Source organism: Sardina pilchardus, chromosome 19, assembly GCF_963854185.1.
Source record: "Sardina pilchardus chromosome 19, fSarPil1.1, whole genome shotgun sequence".
NCBI classification, from domain to species: domain Eukaryota; kingdom Metazoa; phylum Chordata; class Actinopteri; order Clupeiformes; family Clupeidae; genus Sardina; species Sardina pilchardus.
The window spans coordinates 9,776,758-9,799,533 of NC_085012.1; the positions used below are offsets into that span (position 1 = coordinate 9,776,758).

The following is a 22,776-nucleotide window of genomic DNA, read 5'->3' on the forward strand; positions in this document are numbered from 1 at the left end:
CCACCAAAGAGGTCGTAGAAAGGTAAGCTACAGTCCTGTCTCCAAGGGGATATTTTAGAATGAATTTCCTTTCCAAGCCATGTAAAACTGGGTTAAGCATATTAGAGATGCAACCACAAATCAATGTATTGACTAATTTAGTAGTTGACCTCATCATCTTGAGGATTTCAATTTGAGGACATCATCTTGGGCTTGGAGAAACACTGATAAACATGTTTCTCCATGCTCCGAAATGATTTATAGACCAAACATCTAATCGATCTGTCAGGAAAACAATTAACAAATGAATCATGAAAATTCATGTTTTTCCCCCAGTCGTAAAGTTAACATAATCTTATATTAGAAGACTTTGTATTAATCCAGTGAAATATTTCATTTGTTTAAGATGTTGATGGCAAAAAAACATCTCTGTTGGGATCGATGGGGAAATGTTGTATCCTTCTAATCCTGGCATATCCTTTCAAGATACTGGTTTTAACGGGAATGTTCAGCATTTAGTTCATCAAACCGTCATACTGTGACATTTAGGCTTCTACTCTCAAAAGACCCACTTTACATGGAGTGATCTTTTGAATAGAGATGACATTACCTTCACCTTAGTTTCAATTTGCAAAATGATCAACTGCATGTGTGAAACTACAATGGATAGTTTTGCCTGTGAGTCACGCTGCACAGATCTGACGTTTAGTTGCACATTTCTCACTTGTCTCTCCATCTCCTCTGTCACCCCTGCTTAGTCCTAATTGCATTGACAGCTCCTGCTTTGTCTCCCCTGACATGTCTGAAATAAGATGTGTCTGTGTGTGTGAATGCTGTGCCCACATTTAAACCTTTTTTTTTGCTTTGCGTCTGGTGACTGCGAGTTGAACATCTGCTCTCTCTCTCTCTCTCTCTCTCTCTCTCTCTTTCCCTCGTCTTTGCCTTTACAGACTACACGTTTTGACCTGGCCACCCTTGACTCAAGACCTTGATTTGAATAAATAAATGTTTCTTTTTTATAATAAAATCCAAAAGAGTTCTGACTACTGTCTCATTATTTTTTTTGTGACACACATGACTGTGCTAGACGGTTACTCATTTTGTTTTCGTTTTGTTTTTTTTAATCAGAGGTGTTATTGATATTCCAGCCCGTCCGTTGTAGTGTGTTGTTGTGTGTCATTTTCACACGTGTTGTGGTGGCGATGGGAGCGTTGTCTGACGGAGATGAAGTGGAGTCAACGCAGGCTATCCGAAATCCATCGCAGCTCCTGGGCGCTAAGCAACAGATGGTGGTGTCAGCGCCGTGAGACTGGCGGTGACTGGCAGAGAGGGAAAACAAACATGCAAACAAACAAACAAACAAACAAAGGGGGAAGGGGGGATGGCAGACTTGGCTGAATAACTGGCCTTGATCTAGCGAAACAGAAGCTGCAGTCTGTACTTTGCTCTTTGGAGAGCCTCTCCTCCCCCAGATCCTCACCCCCTTTGTACACCGCATGGAGAAGCCTGCTAATGAGAGACAGGCTCAAGCCAGCCAGAACATTTGAAATATCTTATTCAGTGAGAGCAGCACCTTCTGAGCACAGATTGACACTAATCTCTCCTATTTGGTTGCTACATTCTTTAATTCCCTGTGAGGAAATAAGGTTTTAAGAATCTCTACAAGGACTGTTATCTTATTTTAAATGCCTGTAGAGGTAAGTGCATACATGCAAACTTATAACCATATAAATACATGGAATTAAATGTTTAGTTTTAAATGTACTCATTGCCTCAGTTTTGCATTCAAACCAGCTCTACTGCCAATCATGGTAGTAGCATTAGCATTACTTCCTGCTTTGGCGGAGACATCCAGGGCTTGCTAGTTTGAGCCTCTCCCCCTCATGCTGATTGGTCTCTGGCTGTGTCAGCTGGCACAGTCCCCTGCTTTATGGCCTTCCCCCGGAACAGTCCCGTTGAGGAGGAATGAGTGTTGCAGTACTGCATGCTCCTGCAGCTTTCCATAACAGAGCAACTTCAAGGAAGCTCTAGTCTAGTCTACAGCCTTGAATTTAGCCAATGAAGGTGAGTTTGTGGTGCTGCCAATTTGTGTAGAAAGATTCATGAACAGAGTGTAACAAGACTTCTGTCAGTATGTGTACAATCCTATTAAAAACCTGTTAGTACACTACACTTCTGTTTTAAAATGAGGATATTATGACAGGTCTTATCTTGCATTATGCATAATATACTTTTTCCTGATAGAATTTAGGCTAGTGATACAGGCAGAAGACAAACAGTACAGAAAAGTATGAGATGAAACCACTCAGTTACTTGTGCTACCTCTCTGCTGCTTAGGTGAAGGCCAGGTGGTGTTTGTTGGCACTGGGTCTGGGCCTTGGCCTGTCTCACTACAACTGCAGCACCACATGTGGGAGAACATCAATTGTCCATCTGTTTGAATGGCGCTGGAGAGACATAGCTGAGGAATGCGAGAACTATCTTGGCCCTAACGGCTTTGACGCTGTGCAGGTGTGTGTTAGTAGTGGAGTGCTACTTTTCCATCTTGTGAAGAATACATTATCATTTAAAATACTGTCAAAAATATTCTCAGAGTTGGAGCACAGTGCTTTTTGAGATGACTTGTCTACATTGCGTGAATTCATTTTCTGTGGCACTGGCTATGCAAAAAAAATCCACTTGGTAATGAAAGGAAACTAAATGTGAGCACGATCGATAATGCCTCCGCTCTGCATCAGATTTCCCCTCCTAGTGAGAATGTTGTGGTGGCCCAGCCGTGGAGACCTTGGTGGGAGAGATATCAGCCAATAAGCTACAAGCTCTGCTCCAGGTCGGGGACAGAAGACGAGCTCCGGGACATGGTCTCCAGATGCAACAAAGCCGGGGTGAAGTCAGCTACCCACACTGCAGCCAGCAGCTCATACCTACTTGATGTTATGCATCTTTGACAAATTGAAAATATTGAGATACAATAAAGATGCAGTGTTAGGTCACACCATTTTGTATGAAAACTCCTCTGCTAACTTCTCTGAACTGTCCAATGTTCTTGAGAGCTAAGATAGGCCAGCATGTGATATCACTTCAGTGGGCAGAGGAATTCTGTCCATCAATAGTGTCTCGGTTGCCTCTGGCCATAAGTGATGTTTATAGAAATGCCCTTTGACATCCATGCATTTTTTTCTTCTTCACCGCCTCGGTGGATGTCTGCGAGGCGGATGTGCGGTTATGGTAATGATCCAGCACATGTCTTGTGCAGGTGAAGATCTACGCGGACGTGGTCATCAATCACATGTGCTCGGCGAGCGCGGGGGAAGGCAGGCGCTCGACCTGTGGATCATACTTCAATGCCAGCGAAGAGGAGTTCCCATCTGTGCCCTACTCAGCTTCCCACTTCAACGATGACAAATGCACCACCGCGAGTGGAAATATTGAGAATTACCAAGACATTTATCAGGTACGATTTTTTAGGTGGGGTGGTGGGAGTAGAAAAGATGAAAGATCCTCTACGAATAACATCGGATACAGATGGAAATGGAGATGTTTTTCCTTTTTCTATTTTTTTTTTTTACCCCCAACACCCAGAGAGGTGACTTTTTCCCCTAATGAAATTTCAGACATGATTTGCACATAATTTAGGCAGGATTTTTTTTTTTGGTGTGTGTGTGTGTGTGTGTGTGTGTGTGTGTGTGTGTGTGTGTGTGTGTGTGTGTGTGTGTGTGTGTGTGTGTGTGTGTGTGTGTGTGTGTGTGTGTGTGTGTGTGTGTGTGTGTGTGTGTGTGTGTGTGTGTGTGTGTGTGAGAGAGAGAGAGAGAGAGAGGGAAAAACACCTGGCCTTGGCTTGTAAGCTCACTGCTGAGTGTCGTGCAGGTGCGTGACTGCCGTCTGGTGGGACTACTGGACCTTGCCCACTGTAAGGAGCATGTGAGGGAGAGGGTGGCCAGCTACATGAACACCCTGCTGGACATGGGGGTGGCTGGGTTCAGGGTGGACGCCTGCAAGCACATGTGGCCGCAGGACCTGAAGGCAATCTACGGCCGACTGCACAATCTCAACACTGAGTGGTTTCCAGAAGGTTCCAGACCTTTCATTTACCAAGAGGTGAGTTAAAGTTTAGTGAAATATATTGGCCTAGTTTAGTTTCGTAAGAATGGATTATATCTTGGACTTGTGAAAAAACAACATGACCTATACTGCTGGAACCTTTGTGAATTGTGAAAATCGCTAGTGGCACGATATTTGTGAAAACCATATACCGAATATATCTTCTCTTTTAGGTCATTGACCTTGGTGGGGAACCCATAAAGGCAAGTGAATACTCCGGGCTTGGTCATGTAACAGAGTTCAAATACGGAGCTAAGCTAGGATCTGTCATTCGCAGATGGAACGGAGACAAGCTCGCTGACCTTAAGTAAGCCATGCCCTGGGGACGCAGACAGACAGGGCCTCCGCAACGAGGAGATGCCGCTCTTCATGTGACTTTTTGAAAGGGCTCAACTACTTATTGAGAGGAAATTTCTGCCATATTTGATTTTCCAGGACCTTTGGAGAAAGCTGGGGACTGATGCCTTCTGAACGAGCCCTGGTGTTTGTGGATAACCATGACAACCAGAGAGGGCACGGAGCAGGAGGAGCATCTATTTTGACGTTCTGGGAGCCAAGGTACTGTGCTACGGAGACAATGATGGCATGGCTCGTCTATCATCGGAGCCTGTGGCATTTTGTTTAGTCTGAGCACTGACAAGCCGTTGAAGAGAAGGCACAAATTACCAGATGCTCTTCACCCAGAGACTTTTACTTTGAAATGTACCTTGGGTTTTAAACGATGAGCTTTTACCCAGACAGTTACGTGGCTCTTTCCTCTTTCCAGTGAAGGTGACTAGAAATCACAAAGTGCTAATGAACTGCGTTGTTCACTTTGCCACCTCCCCTCTCTTCCTCTCTCTCTCTCTCCCTCTCTCTCTCTCTCTCTCTCTTAGAATGTACAAAATGGCCGTGGCCTTCATGCTGGCTCATCCTTACGGCGTGACCAGACTGATGTCGAGCTACCGCTGGGACCGGCGTCTGCTGGACGGGAAGGTGGGTGGCTCCTGTCAGGTGTTGTCCTCTGCGGGGCCGCGCTAGGTCAGGATGTGTCAGACGCAGATAAATAAATAAACACTGCGGACGCCTTCCAGTCCAGAGGCCCCGGGGCACGTACACCCCCCCACCCCCCCTCTGCCCTCCTTCCCCCCCCTCCTTCAGCGCCAGTGCAAACTGAAGCCTTAGTCTCAGCACTTTCACAGGCACTCTGTGTCCCCTCACACCTCTGCCCCCCCCCCCCCCCCCCTTCCCCTCCCCTCCCCTCCCTTTTTTTTTTTTTTGGCTTGACGGATTTCTGCAGTGTTTTCACAAGAGCAGGCTCTCTTTATGTTCCCTTATGGGTACACTATTTTTTTCCTTCTTCTTCTTCTCTCTGTGCTGTCTGTCCTTTTGTTCTTTCATTCATCTTTCTTTTCTCTGCACCACCCCATCCCTCCCTCCCCCTCTCTCTCTCTCTCTCTCTCTCTCTCTCTCTCTTTCCCTCCCTTTCGTTCAGGATCAGAACGACTGGATGGGCCCTCCCAGCTATCCGGACGGCTCCACCAAGCCCGTCCCCATCAACCCCGACGGCAGCTGTGGAGGGGACTGGGTGTGCGAACACAGATGGCATCAAATCAGGTGACTGAGTCGACGCATCCGTTTCGGTTCGGCCCTCTCTCTCGCCCGCCTATCCACATTCATTACCTTCGTTTGTTTTCCGCCAGCTAAATATTTGGGTTGACCTTGCCGGGGACGGAATTGGCTGGTGTGATAGCTCTGTGATGATGACTGCCAATTTCTCTCCATTTTACCATCATGCGATTGGAGATAAACAAAAACACTTTTTTTTTTTTTTTTTGGCCAAGTGGAAGAAATTGAATGTTGAAATGTAAATACCTTATTTCCCACCCATCCCCGTCTGAATGAAGGAATATGGTCACCTTCCGGAATGTGGCCCGTGGGCAACCGTTATCCAACTGGTGGGACAACGGTGGGAACCAGATTGCTTTCGGGCGAGGCGATCGCGGATTCATAGTCATCAACAACGATGATTGGTAAGCACTAAGCACAGCAGGCGTGCAGCCATTTTAGAATGAAATGCATGGTTGGAATGCCACCAAAACTGATTGTCCATGTCTGATCATGTGTACCACCCTAAGCCACGAAAGCTTCATTACACCCGACAGCCATAACGTAGCGCGTTCCCTTTGCTCGAAGCCCGATAGAGAGCGTTATGTTTTCATGGTACATTGCGATCGGAGCGACACATCTCCACTCACACTTACCTTTTCTGCGCTGGTCTCATTAGGCTAACACCTGTGACTAATCTGTTTTCATTATTAGCGCTCTGGGCGCCTCTCTGCAGACGGGCATGCCTGCCGGTTGCTACTGCGATGTGATCTCTGGCCAGAGGAATGCCGCCGGCACGGGCTGCACGGGGAAGCGGATCACCGTAGGGGAAGACGGAAGAGCCCGTTTTACCATCAAGGCCTCCGAAGAGGACCCCTTTGTTGCCATCCACTCGGGCTCAAAGTTGTGATCAAATGGGACTCTCTGGCTCGGGATGAGAGAGTTTTGAAAGAGTCAGTGGCAGAGAGTAGTGAAACCAGACTGCAGGTTTCGAGAGATTATTTCAGTCAGGTAATTGCAATGAAACCATGAAGCCTCTGTGTATTATTGAAGTTCAGACATGCCAGTACCCATTCCATTAATCCACAGGATTGGTTTGTGTTGAGATGGAGCATTAAAATCAACTGTGATTCAGCTCCAAACAGCGAGTATAAGAAAATAGGCGCACTTCTTGATGTTATACAAATCTACATAGACATGCACTGATGCTTTGTGTCTTCCCGTTTGGTATAAATAAATTATAGTCTGTGAATCATAGAGAATGCCTTTTCATCAGTTTGATACAAAACATAATGCGTAATCTCTTTAAACATTAGACGCCCATGCCAATTATCGCTAAGCTTCAGCATAAAAGATTGTGATAGGAATACAGAATGACTTTAAACATTCATTCAACTGCTGTTTTCATTTAATGTAACTTAATATGATGCGCTCATCACATAAAATAGGACAAAATGTCCTCGGCGAGAGCAACACATTGGACACTGTACAGTATGGTCACATAACTGTCAGGCCAAGACGCTCCTAGCTCTCTCCTTAAGTAAATGAGTCAATTCCAAGGTGTGCTTATTCATTATAGAGCAAGTGATGGCTTTTCCATTCATATTTCATGCATTCAAACCCTGCAAATTTCATGAAGTTGTCCAAATGAGTAACATTTAAAACCTGGAGCGAAGTAATTTATTTGAATATTTCATGTGTGATGTCTTTGATAAGAATTACTACGAAGGTCATCAGTTTGCTCTCGTAAAAAAAAGCAGCCTTCGATTGCCATATTTCGAGTGCCACCTGAAAGTGCTGATGCTGTAAAAACAAGTAGATCATCCAAGGTGGTCCCTCTAGTCCAGTAGAGAGTGAAAAAAAGCAACCTTAACATCTGAAAGTTGAAAGACATACACCTGATGTCAGCAGAAGAAGTCGAGGCTGTGAAATATTGTCACTCGCATGGGTAAATGTGGACTCGGAAGTAATAGATTGGAAAACGAAAAACAGCTCTTGGAAACACACTAGACGCCCCGACAGGACATGAATTAGTAACAAGCGTCTGATGTTTTGTCTGTGTTGTAGTAAGTGAATGCTCACACGCGCGGCCAACAAGGACATGCTTGAAAGCGTGGGGGAAGGGTGCAGTGGGGGGGCATTAGTGGTGGTTGTGGTGTGGTGTGGTGGGGGGGGGGGGGGCCTTTAACACCACGTTTCATGTTAACATGTGCGGCAGGGGGCCTGTGGTGCGATGGCTAACGCGAAAGAAAATGCCACCCGGGCCTCCTCTCATTACTCTTGCCCCGCTGTCCAAATCCCCCCCCCCCCCCCCAACTAAATCTCAGCCTCGTCTTATTCCTGGTAACCTTGCCTATTCCCCACAGTAGCATTTGTGTGGCGCGCGGGGAGAATTTATGGCCGCCGAAGCGGTGGCGGAAAAGACACGAGCCCGAGATAAATGTCTAAAATCTCGGGCTACAGTGGGCGTCTCGGAGAGAGGAAGCACGGTCGGTGACCGGAATGTGTGAGACGTGCGGGGGGCTCCGGAGAGGTCTCTCTCGGGGACTAATGCATCCGCGCTCCCGCTCGCGTTCTCCGCTCCTCCCCGTCGCCGACAGCATGCCAAGCAGGCGGGAGACGGCGCAGCGGTGGCGGTAATGCCTCCGCTTGCCGAAGCTCTAAGACCCCTTGGCATCTTTCGCAATCTGCGCTGGGGACCGGGGGCCCTGCGCCGCGGTGCGATCCGTCTCATGCACGTCGGACGTCCATTATCCCGAGCCTAACGGAAGGAACTTACTCAGCAGGGGAGCGCGGCTTGCTAAGAGGCTGAGGAGCGAGTGTATAGGCAGACCAGGGGTTAGGAGGAGCTAGGAGGGCTGCTGGTTGATGTCTTCAGCTGGATGGAATGTTGATCGGAAAGCCCTTTGGCCCAGCATGTGCTAGGCCACAGTTGGAGACTGGAAGACACAGACTTTGTGTACATGGTGTAAACAGAATACCAAATGGAAGCTCCTGTGTGAGTGTGTCCGTGTGTGTCCGTGTATGTGTGTGTGTGTGTGTATGTGTGTGTGTGTGTGTGTGTGTGTGTGTGTGTGTGTGTGTGTGTGTATAGCGAGAGGCAGCAGAAGGCCCATGTTTGGAGTTTGGGAAGCCTACATCATGAGTCCATCTGATAACTGCTGGCTCATGATCGAATTCCGCTGTTGCAGTGTTCCACGCCATACATATGGATGCTCTCAACTGTAAGTAGAGTGTGTATTCGAACGGCACACTCAGTTACACAATGGGACTGCCTAATAGAAAGCAGTTTCATTGAGTTAAATAAAACGGTGAAATCTCACATTTCGCCATGCATACAGAGTGTGAATTCTCTTGGAACAATGTATCTGAGAGCTTGTCAGACATTGCACTTACCACAGAGAGGCATTCCATACATGTGCCGCCAATAAGATTGGCAGGCGTATATGATCTCACAGCACGCAGACGATAATGTTTTCCCAACTCTAATACGGCAAATGCCTCCATTATTAACGTCATGAATAATGGAACATAATACGCGGGCTAATCTAAAGTCATTCCGCTCAAATGTACTGTATAGGAGCGCATCTCGGGGAGGGAGCGAAGGAGAAGGAGGGCCACCCGTGCATTCTGATGAGACAGTGCATGACGTGAGGGAGGAAGGGAGAGACGGAGCGAGAGAAGGAGGGAGAGAAAGGTGTGAGCAAGGTGGAATATTATAAATACTGATGGGGCTCTCGACCCACTAATGCGTGTCAGGCCAGCGAGAGGGCTTGACCATTAGAGAGCACATTCTCAGGCCCCTTCCTTTACCACGACCGCGCCACGACCGCTCAGCCTGTCAAGATTTTGATACCGAAGTCGCATTAGTAATTATGATGAAAATTTCATTGACATGTGACTTAATGTAAAATTCATCATATCGTTTTTTTTTTTTTTTTTTTTCTGGGACTGCGGTGAATAGGCTGATGGGTGGAGTAGGACCCAAATGTGAGTTTCTCCAGATCATGGATGTGACTTTTGATTAATGAGCAATACCACTTGTTGAGACCTCTTAAGTGTGTCAATACCCTCTTGGAAGACTTCACACGTGAATCAGCGCTTCTGACAAGTAGAAATCTGATTCTTAATAGCTGAAGCCCATTTGTGTTTAACCAAGGAAGTTCTCATCTGCACTAGACTGAAACTGACTGATGCCTTCTTAGCGAAATTCCATTCCACAAGGATGGATTTTCATAGACAAACAGTCCCAGAGTTCCTAAAACAATCTGGCTGTTAAGAGTGATCATAAGACTTTGGATCTGCTGCTTCTGAATGCTGGCCAGCAATATCAATAGGAGGAGGAAGCCCAGTGGCGGTGTGTCCTATCTGCGATGAGCCTCGAAGATAATTGGTCAAATTGAAATAATCCTCAGTGTTTCCTCTGTGCGGCAATGATAATATCAAACGAATCAGGCGAGTCAAGCATTGGCATTAGGTCTTAATCCTTGAGTCAAGAGCAATTAAAAGGAACCTTTAAAGGACTGCTCTTGAAGATGTAGTTTCAAAGACAACCTTAAGTCCCTCAGTATATCGCCAGTGATGTAGCTGAAATATACCTGTGGTGGTGGAATGCAATTTGTGAACATACTCACGGGGACTGTCTCCGGTAATCTGCATAATCTTGACCGGCTTCACACTCGTCTGCGTCTGAATTGGCTGATAATCACCGAAATGTTTTAATCAGTTGGAGGTCACTTTTTGAATAACCGGAGACTGTCGGCGTCGTCGGAGGACTAATAGCTTCCACGTTGGCTCGTTTCACTCCAGTATTATCTGCCTCACCAAATTTCATTCAGCAGAAAGTGAGAGCGAAAGATAGAGCGGAAAAAAAGAGAGAGGTTTGGGTTAGATATTTGAGGAGGTGTAGGTCGCCACTAATTCCCCTTCTTTCCACTGCTGGCTTATTGAGCGTGCTCAGTTGAGCTGCACTCCGGATGACCCGTCCACATAAATCCCAGTGGGCGCTGGTTCATTATTAAAGCGCTGGCCTGCCGGAGCGGCCCACAATCCCCTCTGCTTAGACGGGGCCGGCACAGCGTCCCTCATATTTGCCCATGGGTTAAACGGCCTTTTCATTTAGGGAGGACTGACCCCCCCCCCCACCCCCCCCACCCCCACACATCCCCCCCAACTCCTTCTTCCTCCTGTCTGATCTCTACTGCTCATCCATTTCAGGACTCACACTCACTCTCTCCTCTTTCTTTCTCTCTATACCACTCATTTGGTCTCTCTCTCTCTCTCTCTCTATCTGTCGTCTGTCTATGTCTATCTACCTCTTCATCATCTCAAACTCCTTTTCCTTTCCTGAGTAGACTTTTTTTGAAGCCTCTGTCCTCTCTTTTGACGTCTGCCTCTCACTCTTCATCTCTCTATCTGCTGCTGCTTTGTGTGTGTTTCGAGAGGGCTTTTTAGTCGCTCCTTATCTCCTCTTTTTGTCGCTCCCGTCTGTGCTTTCTTCTCCGCGGCTGCCGTATCAGGTATTCGGTGACAGCGCCGAGTGCAGTGCGGTGGCTTCATAATCTGAGCCGTGATAATCTGAGCCATTTATGAGCGGGCAGAGTGGAACCGGCCTGATCAATTTTCTCAGAGTTTCTCTGCTTGCTGCCGTTTGTCCAATTGTCTGTGGCCCCAAAGCCTAATTACAATTTGTTTTGCAATATTGAGAAATAATAGCTTTTCCTTGGTCGTCAGTTACCCCCGGAATTGCATTATGGAGCTTTGTTTAAACAGGAGAACAAATCAATACCATCTGCTGTCATAGATCCCATTTTTCTCTCTGCTGCACTGCTTCCAGCACCCTGACGCTGTCAATTGTTAATATCATCCCACACACGAGTCATATTGATTTGCTGACTATAAGGGGGGCATTTATTATCTTTTTCTATTTTTCCATCTTTATGTGCATGCGTTTTTTTTTTTCTTCTCCCAAGGTTTTCTTTTAATATTCCAGCGTAACGCTGATCCGTAAAACGGTTCGAGATAAGCATTGCGGCTCATCTGAGGGAGGAAAGGCTGATGTGGGCGATAAAGCAGACGTCGATAAGATGTCAACAAGCGATGCGCCGCGGCGGTAACCTCTCCTCTGTGAGTTCTCGCGCTCTGTCGCTCGGCAAAAAGTTCTCCTGTTACCTAACCGATCGTCCGTGTAGATCTCGCTGCACCGCAAAAGGTCACGGGGGCTGGACTGTCGGTGAGGAGGAGTGCCACCCCTGCGTAAGCCTTGATTAAAAATGCTGTATCCAACTGGGCAAAAGCAGCAGCGTCCGTACAGGTAAATACTCCTTCCGCTCTCCTCTCCGAGGTTTTAGCTTAGCATGTGTTCTTACCTGGCACAGCGTGTCTCGCGTCAGAGACCCAGAATGCATAGCAACGGGCTCCGTGCTCTATCCGCGTGCGGCGGCTCACCTTGTGACCTCGGGGCGTGTTCCAGACGGCGGGAGGGGGGCCGGCTAACGAAGGCCCGATGGGCGGCTTTGCAGGAGAGTGGGGCAGGAGAGCGGAGGTTGGAATGGATTGATGGACACGCATCAGGTTTTACTCATGCGAGAGGAGCAGCAGGACATCCTGTACCATTGAGGTGTGTGTGAGAGGTCTCTGTGTGTGTGTGTCCGTGTGTGTGTGTGTGAGAGAGAGTGTGTGTGTGTGTGTATGCGAGGGAGCTGGCAGTGCTCTCTCAGCAGTGGGTCCCAGTGTGATGGGCAATAATGACCTGTCAAAGCGGCAGGACTCATGCCAGCCCATGAAACACTGATAATCCATAGGGGCATCTGGCTTAATGAATTCTAACAGGAGCCCGGGCGCCTGAGGCCTCCCGATAGTCCACAATCTCTTTCTCCTCTTTTTTATCCAAACTGACAGAAATATATTCCTCATGAAATACCGAGCATGACTTCAGCTAGAGAACGAGCATCTTTTCATTGTTTTGTGGATTCGGCTCCGTGTGTGTATTTGTGTGTGTGTGTGTGTGTGTCTGTGTGAGAGAGAGAGAGAAAGAGAGAGAGAGGGTTTGCTTTGTTTTCCCGGCCCTTTTGTAATGCCAAAGCACTTTTAGCAATGTTTCCTTTGAAATAGGATGTCCTTGTACAGTCACAATGCATCTACAATTAAATACCCTGTAATGACAACAGGGAAACGGGTTGAGACATCCGTGCAATTAAAAAGGGGAAGTTGAAAAACCCATCGACACAAGCGTTTAGACCCTTTACTCGGTACCAAGTTGAGGCAAACTTTGGCAGCGAGAACAGCCTGGAGTCTTCTTGGATGTGACGCGACAAACTTTGAACTGGATTTGGGGATTTTCTGCCATTCTTCTCCGCAGATCCTCTCCAGCTCTGTCAGGTTAGATAGGGACTGTCAGTGGACGGACATTTTCAGGTCCCTCCAGAGATCCGTTTGATTGGGTTCAAGTGAAGGCTCAGGCTGGGCCACTCCGGGATATTAACAGAGGCGTCCATAAGCCGCCACTCCTGTATTGTCCTGGCTGTGTTCTTAGGGTCATCTTAGGGTCAACCTGCGGGCCAGTTTGAGGTCCATAAGGTTTGAGGCATCCATAAGCCACTCCTGTATTGTCCTGGCTGTGTTCTTAGGGTCATTTTAGGGTCAACCTGCGGGCCAGTTTGAGGTCCTCAGCTCTCTGGATTATTTTCCGTACTTAGCTCCATTCAGATCGCCCTCAGCCCTGACGAGTTGTTCAGCGAACTCACAATTATTCGTTGTTGCTTGCACTGGTTTTTGAGTCCTTTACCTACTGCTTACAAACTCTGTTTGAGGGCTTTCATGTGTCTGTCAGAGCATAGGATAGGCTTCTGTCTGGCTTCTCTGCCATAGATCAGTGGAGTGCTGCAATGATGTCCTTCTGGAAATGTCTTCCGTCTGACCGTCTGGTTCATGGCACCTCTTGGCCAGCTAGACAGCTCTAGGAAGTGGAAACCTTGGAAACCTTCAATGGGGCAGATTTTTTTAGGCCTCTGAGCTACACTTTAAGTGTCCCAGAATTCTACATTTGATGTGTGTGTCCTACCTTTTTATATATAAAATTCTATTTTTGCTCTGTCATTATGTGGTATTGAATGGCGATCGAGGGGGAAAACGAAATTAAACCATCAAAAGGTAAAAGAAACTTGTTGAATGTTCTAAAAGATGCAAAAGTAAATGAAATGTATCAAATCAGCTGTACACTACTCTACACGACATTCAGTTAATGATTCCGATATCCTTTCCTCAGGGTCTTGGACCATTAAACACATATTTCTCATTTAGTTGGCAACACTATAGTAACCATCAAACTCGTATGTACTCAAATTTGATGTTTATCACTGGAAAAAGCAAAGACGTTCAGAAAACACGGAAATTATAATTAATTGCAGTAAGTAGCACATGGCTAAACAACTAAACAACATATTTGGCCAAGAGATGACATGCTGGTTGTCCTAACATGCTGGTAATTAGAACGGATGTTTATTAAATTCTGTTTTTAAAAGCATGGCCCTGAATAGATGTTTACCTGTCATATGGCTTTCTCTGGATGATAGCTGTGTGCAGAAGAGTGACTCACCACTGAGTGTGACCCTGGCTTTGAGGTTAGCCTCTCTCTGAGCTTCTGATTAAAGGAGAGGAAATCCTAGAGGTAAAACTCTAAAGCTAATCAATGCATGGAATCAATGCACCAGCTAGTGAGGTTTAACAAATGACTGAACTTGTTCCAAACATTTGCTTTGTGGGTAAGAAGACATGCTTTGCTTGTTTGCTTCTGGAAGACATAAGCCATCCTCCCTTCAGCTATGTTTGGCTTGTCGAACCTACCTTTAGAAAAAGAAAAAAAAAATGAAACCTCAAAAGTAAAATAAAATGTCCTACTGCAAGCTCTTTTCGGCTGTTTACATCAATAAATCTCGGGAAATAGCCTTGACTCTTGTTTACCCACAGCACATTAGGCTGTATGGAGGGGAGGGATTGGGGAGGGAGAAAAAGCGAGGTTGGGGTGGGGGGTGGGGGGAGAAGGAAATAAACAAACGCTCGCTCCTTTAAACGGCTGGTGGCTTTCATGAATCACAGGTGGAATCCTCAGATGTGCAATAGCAGCGCTGGCTGGCTGGCGCGATCCACTCGATTACTGCTCCGTGTGGCTCCGGCTCCGGCTCGTCCCCCGCACTAACAATAAGATGTCAAACGCGTCAAAAGCTCGTGCCTGCTCTTGAGGCGCAGGTCCCTACATCGCTTAACTCTGCTGCCAAGTTTACTTTGGTGGATGGGACCTTGCCTCTGCAGTGCCATAATGGACCTGTCCGTCATTTTTCTTTTTTTCCCCCTCTCTCTCTTCGGAGAGAGGGTAAGGATTAGGAAGGCTTGCTAGGATTACAGGGTTGCAGGAGTTGTTGTGGGTGTGGGTGGATGGGGTGTGTGTGTGTGTGTGTGTGTGTGTGTGATCTATGGCTTCCATTTCTCCACCCATTCAAGCACATTTGTCAAGCTGAATAATACAGCCGTCAGTGGCGACAGTGCAGCCCATTATTGTCAGTTATGCCACACGCATTCCTGGCCTGCCATTGTTTGGCCGACTGACAGCTTTCCCACGATACACCTCTCGGTGGAAAGCGAGCGAGCCCCGGAAAAAAAAAAAAAAAAAAAAATAACGGGTGACTCTCAGGAGGACATTACTCATGTGCTCCGCCACTCAGCAGTGACAGGGGGAGATGGCATCTGTTTATTTTCAGAGATGGTGGCGGCGGCGGCGGTGGTGGGTGGATGGGCTGGGATTGCTGTGTGCACTACCTTTTATGCCTCAGAGGCTCTCGTTTTAATATTTATGCCTTATTGGCATATAAAAGTTGGGTACTTTTCAGAATATTTGGAACGCTTGCCCACTGTGTGGACACTACTAGATAGATACTGGTCAGTGTGTCAAATACAGCTATATTATGTTCCACATATTTTTAGTGCATGTTCGGCCACATGTTATTAGTATTAGAGGCGGTGTAGGTCGGTAGGTGTGAGCCTTTGTATGGTCTCTCTGCGTCCATTGAAGGACATGGAAGAGAATGTAAGAGCACATTACAGTACGTCTGCTCATAATTTCATCATAGAGAGAATAGTCCCATGCTGACTGGTAATGAGATGTTTAAGCTCAAAAGACTGCCTAAGAGCAGCTGGATATGTCCAGTGCAACACTAATAGACACTGCTTGTTATTTCTCTCTCTCACTTTTTCTCTCTCTCTCTCTCGCTTCCTCTCTCTCTCAGTCTCTCTTTCTCTCTCTCTGTTTTTTTTTCCTTCTCCTATTCCTCTCAGGACAACCGTCAGCTTGCAGTGGAAAGTGCCGCCGGTTGCCCCCACTGTGCAGCGCTGGCATTCACCATTTGGGCCGGATGATGCAGATTGTGAATGAAGCTGCCCAACTCCAACGCCGAAACCTCAGGAGGGCCACCTTCCCCAAGGTCAGTTCCCCAGTCACGGGCTCCACTGCCCCTGCCTTGGTTAAATCTGGGATCTGTATGGCTGCCGCGTCGGTCGCGTTCGCACGGGGAAAGGGAAGGGAACGCCACATGAGGTGAGACAGCAAAGGTGAAATGCAGCATGACATTCCACTCTGTCGTCATGGCAACCCATGCTTGATGAAAAAAAACAAAAAACAAAGAAACAATAAACAGTCTTCCATGGGGAAGAAAATGGGGGGATAGAATAGAGATAGAAAGAAAAGAGAGAGAGGGATAGAGCAAGAGGAGCAGGAGAGCAGAAGTATGACATCAGTGTTGGTCATCTTGGGAATCGCGACTGGAGGGAAGCTATACTGTGAGGAGAAGTGGTTCGTCATTTTCCATCAACACTTGATGACTCCGAACAACCAGAGGACAGGGGCGGCCATTTTAAGAGAAGTTTTTCTTTCCCCCCCATCCTCCCCCTTTCTGCCTGAACATATTGCACCTGCTAAATTATTTAGCCGCACTCCAAGGCTTGCCCCAGCCTCTGCAGCGCGAGCTGTACCTACTGATTAGTGTCACGCGTGTCAGCCGGAGCAGGTCAGGCTCCTCAGCCGCCCGTCACTCACGCCGGGGACACCTGCTTCCTCTTCAGCAGCGTCATCATCATCATCAGCAGCAAGCGGCTCCATCTCTCGTCGCGCTACGCCTGGCTGCTGGCAGACGCCATGCTGCTTGGGATAGTTTTGGAGTGTTAAGAGAGGAGTTGGAAATGGGGGGGAGAGAGAGAGAGAGAGAGAGAGAGAGAGAGAGGGGGGGGGGGAGAAAGAGAGGAAGTGGGAGACAGGAATGGAGAGTGAGAGGCAGAGTGAGACACGTAAACACACACACACACACACACACACACACACACAGAGAGACACACACGCATTAAGCCTGGCGTGGTGAGGAGCCCCAGGTCACACACACGCTGGGGAATAAACAGGCTCTTATCACACACTCCAGAGGTGAGGTCACCAGTTTACACAGTCACTCTCCGAGTAAAAGCTACTGACACTGGGTGAGCGGTGAGCTGTGGCCTCCCCTACTCATCTTATCTCTCTCTTTGGAGTAAATAAACTCAAACACACAAACACACAAATAAACGAACAAACAAACAAACAGCACAGCCGTGGGACTGATCACAATCTTAACGTTTCAGCCAAATCATCGAATACCCCTTTCCTTCCTGTTTTGAAATGCCTACAGGAAAATTAAAAAATAATGTATTCAAAAATAGTTAAAATATATAATATTTTGCAAAATCTTTAGGAAAGTCACTTATATAGGCCCTCCCCTAATCATTATCAGTTCCAAATCGGTGTCTTCATCGATAAAAGTACTCCAACTGTGACTGAGGGAGTGTGTCTCTAACTGACCACCGGAGGGCCACTTGGGGGCAGTGTTGAAACAAACAAGTCCTTTGTTTTCCCAGAAACAACTGGAAAAATATACGGCTCTCTACAAAGCCTTTTGCGTGTAATTTGGGGTTAGACTTTACTAAGCTGCTGTTTGCCACCAAGAAGCATTAGGATGTCAAGGTCCTTCAGTTCCCAGGCTTCTTCCCTTTTGGCTGTACTGCAGGCGCTATTGCAGGATTGTGTTTGTGTGTGTGTGTGTGTGTGTGTGTGTGTGTGTGTGTGTGTGTGTGTGTGTGTGTGTGTGTGTGTGTGTGTGTGTGTGTGTGTTCATTCATCCTCCCATCTTATGTCTCTGTCCATTTCCCTCTCAACCCATTCTCTCCAGTGTCTCTGGCTGAACCTCATGAACAACAGTCATGTGAAAGACATTTTCTTTCTTTTCTCTCTCTCTTCTTTAACACCGCAAAAGGCCAAATCATTAAATGTGCAATAAACTCCTTTAAAAACCTGTCCTAGATTGATTAAGGCAATAGTTTTAGCGCTACTTTTTTTTTTTTTTTTTTAACCGTAAAAACCAAGATAATGATTTATTTTCAGTGCACTCTGGGACAATAATTAGGTCTCTGAAGGCAAACTAAATGTGCCCAGATTGCCCCAATGCAATTAGACTTGTACTTTTTAACCTGTCTCATGCTGCTAAAACATTGGTTTTAATTCTCATTTCTAAGTCTTTGAAAACCAAGGATGCTCCTTAAAAGCCTGGACCCCAAGGAAATAACTCGCTACTGGTCTGTTATGAAAAAGGCATGTGGGGTTGAATGCTCAATGTATTTTCCTATTAACCTCTCAATACTGAGCTGGCTAGGTTAATAATTACTTTGCTCATTATCAATTGATTATTACACACACCGCTGTAACCTTTACGGGTATAAACATATACTCTTAAACTTAGTATGAAACTGTTCTGCAAACCCTATTAATCCCACGAGAGTTGCATAAGTTGACAATTTGAAGCAGGAGATTGATCTTATCTCCTGATTCCCATCTTGGTCTTTTTCATCTTTGTTCTTAATTGTTTGACCCATAATAGTTCTTAGCTAAGATAAATTGGGTTGCCCATTAACAAGACCTGATTACACTTGTTTAACTGATTACACATTTAAATTGCTTGTAGCAATTTAAATGCACCGTGTAAAGACACACAGGTTTTTTGGAATAACCTTTGGATAAGTGGTTCTAAGAAGTTCAGTGAAGATGTAGACTCAAAAGTATACTTCTGTCCATTGTGTAGGTCCGGTATGAACAATGTTGTTGTTGAAAGTTCTGTATCTCAGAGATTAGTTTTCAATTTGAAATAAGATTCATTCCCTTCATTCCCTTCCCTGTCAAGTGTATATTGCCATTGTTCTGGCATCCAGGAAGACTGATTTCAATTGTCAGTGTCCTATTGTGCCGTGAAAACTAAGATCTAAGATATGTTGATTAAACATTTCTCTAGTCTTTGAGTCCAGCAAAATGTCTAAATATCTGCAGACAGGCCTCAACACTTAGGAGTCTCATGGACTTTTCTCAAATGAAGGGAATGTTGTTTATAGCTGAGACGGCTGAAATCACCCAATTGGATGTTCTTTCTTGGCATGGTTGCAACATTTACCTGAATGAATGTGGTCCTTATCAGGATGTGGTACAACACAACGCTACATCCAAATTACGTACTCATCAGTGCCTTCGCCTCCATTCATCCATTTGTGATGATTCTGATGATGCTTTAATTTTCACATGTACATGTTTTGGGCTTTGTAGCCAAAGGAGGAAGATCTAGGTTTAATATGTGTTAAATGAAATCTTGTATGAATGAATGATTACTGGTAGTGTTGGGGGAAATATGGTACCAACACCGTATTGGCTTCATTAAACCTCATGATTTGCTTAATACTTTAATGGGAATTAATTTGAGCCTACAATAACTAGCTTCCCTGCTCTGTATAGTCAGGTCTGCGTGCCTCTCTTGCATGTGTGCTTTTGTTCTGTATGGCTCCTGTGTCCAGTCTCTTTCACACCTCTGTCTTGATGGCCAGGGGCTGGACCGAGCATTAATGCATAGCATACACATTTGCATATATTGTACTATGGCGCGTCAGTATCCTCTAGGTGATAGTTTTGGCCTTCTCTTTTCATATGTGCTTTTATAGCAAGAATGTTCCAGATTCAACAATAATCTAGAATTTTTTTCTTATTCTTTTTAGGGAAAAGAATATTGGTCATGCATGGCATCACACCTCAAGCTAATTACATTTGCTCCAGCCAACCCTCTGAGTCTCTTGGGCCTCATCCTTGCCAAAATCTACTGGCATGTTCCACTTGCGCCAACTTACAGAATATACTGTTCCTCTTCATTAAAATGGGCTTCTGTCCTCAGTAGATGTACTCCTTCCTTATACATAGGATTCATGCGCAGATGTCTCGCGGTTGTGTTTGCATAGATTTTCCGATGTATTCTGGACTCGCCAAGAGTTCTGTGTTGTTAGAGTTGTGTACTGAAATCTCATTGAGAGGAAAAGGGCAGGGACTCAGTAGGGGAGGCCAATCGACATCAGAAGTCCACATGACTTCGCAGTCGTGGGGCTCTAAGTCATGCATGCACATGTTTTCTTTCTTTCTTTTCGGTCTTTCTTTATTTCCTTCTCTCTGTCTTTGCTCTCTTCCTTCTTCTTCTTCCTGCTCTGTCGCCATTGCAGCAGATTGATGAAGAATTTAATCACACACCCATGTGACAAATTGAGCTTTGGGGGCCTGAATAATTACGTTCTTATCCACTCGTTGTCCAAGTCCCGCAAGGCCGATGAAAACATTTAGAGCCACTGATATCCCCCATCCCCCCACCAACACACACACACACACACACACACACACACACACACACACACACACACACACACTCAGAGACACACAGACTTTTTCCCAACGGAACCATACAGATTGAAATCAGAATACATGTAGAAAGCTCTGCTTCCTCTGGCCATTTCCCTCCCTCCCTCTCTCTCCCTCCTTCTCTCCCTCAGTACCCCGGTGTCCACCCCCCCAATATTGGCAGATTGGGAGGCTCCGCGTGAAGGGCAAACAAATGCATTTGAGGAGATGACTGGAAGGCACGGGGAGAAAGATTGAATTCTCTTTCTGTGCGGAGGAAAAAGGGGGTGACTCTCCAGAAATAGTCAGTGATAGATGAGGTACATGAAGCAAGACAGCCTGCCCAGTCCCCAGCCAAGCTGAATCAGGCTAACTGTCTGCTCACTAAATGCCTCTCTCTCTCTCCCCCTCTCTCTCCCCCCTTTTCCCCCTCTGCCTCCCTTCCTCTCTTTGTCTATCTCTCTCTCTCTCTCTCTCTCTCTATCTCATTCCCTAGCCCTCTCCACCTGTCTGTTTCTGTCTCTCTATCAGCAGTGCTTACAACACAAGCTTTTTAATAGCCCCTATCTACATCTGATTACTTAGCTGCAGCAACTGATCTGCAATTATTGGGCTGGAGAATGTGTGTGTGTGTGTGTGTGTGTGTGTGTGTGTGTGTGTGTGTGTGTGTGTGTGTGTGTGTGTGTTTGAGTGAGAGTGTGTGTGTGTATGTGTGTGTGTGTGTGTGTGTGTGTGTGTGTGTGTGTACATTCCATCCTTAATGAGCACGAATTCAAGCAACAGTGCGCTTGCTTGTCGCAGTCCTGCCCCGGGAGGTGTTTAAAATTCCAAACTGTGCCCCTTTCATTTAGCTCGATAGCAACATATTAAAGGACAGCGCTGATCGCCGGCGTCTACTTCGATGTCCCCTTGTCGTGAATCCTCATTTCCTCGACCAGCACCTGTAAGCCCCGAGGGAAACGCATTTGTATTGCCTCGTTGGGAGGGAGTGGGGAAAAAAAAAAGAAAAAAAAGCTGCCCACCACGGCTGGCTGTCCGGCAGAGCTGATTTGATACTCCACATGTAGATTGCGTCCTCTAGGACCGCCCTTGTCGCTCCCCGCCCGGCGCTCGTTTGCGATGGCGGCGGCGGCGGCGCTGATGCAAAGCGTAGGGCAGCTCAGAGCTTCATTTCATGCGCTTAGTTTAGTCATCGGTCACAGCTCTTCAACCCCGCGGGAGGTGGCCTACAAGCTCCGATGAGCAAGGCCACCGGCCCGACCCGCGTCAGACGTTAACCATCTCTGACCCGGGGAGGCTGAAAGCCCTGATTCCCAGCGATGGGGCTGGTGTGTGTGTGTGTGTGTGTGTGTGTGTGTGGATGGGTGGGGGGTGGGTGGTAGGTGGATGCATTGTTTTTGTTTCAGTATTGCCCCAGCAGGCCTGATGTGGCCAGAGGGCAGTGACATTGTTTATAGCCCAGATAAATGCCCATGACCCTGGAACGCCAGATACCAATGGTGGGGAGTGTGTGTGTGTGTGTGTGTGTGTGTGTGTGTGTGTGTTGGGGGGGGGGGTGGCACGTGAGGTGAGACCGTTGCATTCGGAGACTTACCAGGTAGGAACGGAAAGATAGCTGGTGGGTGTGAACAAACAAGGGAATGAAGAGAGCAAAATGAGACAAATCGAATCCATTGAACCACATTGAGCATAAAGGTTATGCGCAACGTCGGAGAGGAGAGGGGGTTGATGGTGGTTAGAAAATATTTCCGTCTGTATTTTCTCCGGGGGACAGCAGAAGTTTACCAAGATTGATTTTTCATGACTCCACGACACAGCTTTTAGTTGGTAGGAAAACCTGTGCGCGGAAAGTTGAAGACCACACGTATGTATGTGACAGTACGTGGAGTACACAAACATCCTCCGACAAAGACAAACACGAGCACGCCTCCACGCAGGATCTATTAGTCCCAGAGGAATCTTGGAAGGGGTGAAATTCTGTCGACTGTAATTGAGACACAAACTCGAATTCATTCAGCCATGCTTCAGTTAATGTAACAAGAAAATGCAGTGGTAGAATTTGCATACCGTGAAGGAGAGGGATCCTTGTAAACACTATCGCTTCTCGAGACTGCTAGCTGGCTAATCAAGGATCTCACATTTAATCAGTGCGATGTAATGCTTTACAAACAGTCATGGAGAAATTTTAATGAGAGTTCCTAATTAGCCATTCGTGAAGTCATAATCACTTCTCAAACAAATGAAGCCATGGGTATTTTAGCGGCGTAATGCACCACGACCGGCCACACTTGGCCCTGATTCCTCTTTAAAAAAGCAGTCTTCTTCAAAGCTATGTCAGTGAG

The 22,776-nt window shown here is 46.5% G+C and overlaps 2 protein-coding genes across 4 annotated transcripts in view; both read left to right on the top strand.

Moving 5' to 3' along the window:
• Positions 1-1,022, top strand: part of rnpc3 (RNA-binding region (RNP1, RRM) containing 3) — a 15,099-nt gene extending 14,077 nt beyond the window's left edge. For 2 of the 3 annotated variants that reach the window (XM_062520782.1, XM_062520784.1), the window contains 2 exons: positions 1-22; positions 386-1,022. The exon at positions 1-22 is cut by the window's left edge and continues 51 nt beyond it. In XM_062520782.1, coding sequence (XP_062376766.1) covers positions 1-18 — 18 coding nt within the window. In that variant the 3' untranslated portion in view covers positions 19-22; positions 386-1,022. The remainder of the gene's footprint in view (positions 23-385) is intronic. The other variant, XM_062520783.1, reaches the window with a different exon arrangement.
• A 146-nt stretch (positions 1,023-1,168) lies between these two features.
• On the top strand, positions 1,169-6,919 carry LOC134065745 (alpha-amylase-like). The gene is made up of 12 exons (XM_062520785.1): positions 1,169-1,676; positions 1,774-2,043; positions 2,317-2,490; positions 2,718-2,864; positions 3,236-3,433; positions 3,847-4,077; positions 4,254-4,387; positions 4,516-4,638; positions 4,956-5,055; positions 5,555-5,676; positions 5,967-6,092; positions 6,382-6,919. Exons 2-12 carry the CDS (start codon positions 2,038-2,040, stop codon positions 6,575-6,577), a joined length of 1,557 nt encoding a protein of 518 aa, XP_062376769.1. The 5' UTR covers positions 1,169-1,676; positions 1,774-2,037; the 3' UTR covers positions 6,578-6,919.
• The last annotated feature ends 15,857 nt before the right edge of the window (positions 6,920-22,776 follow it).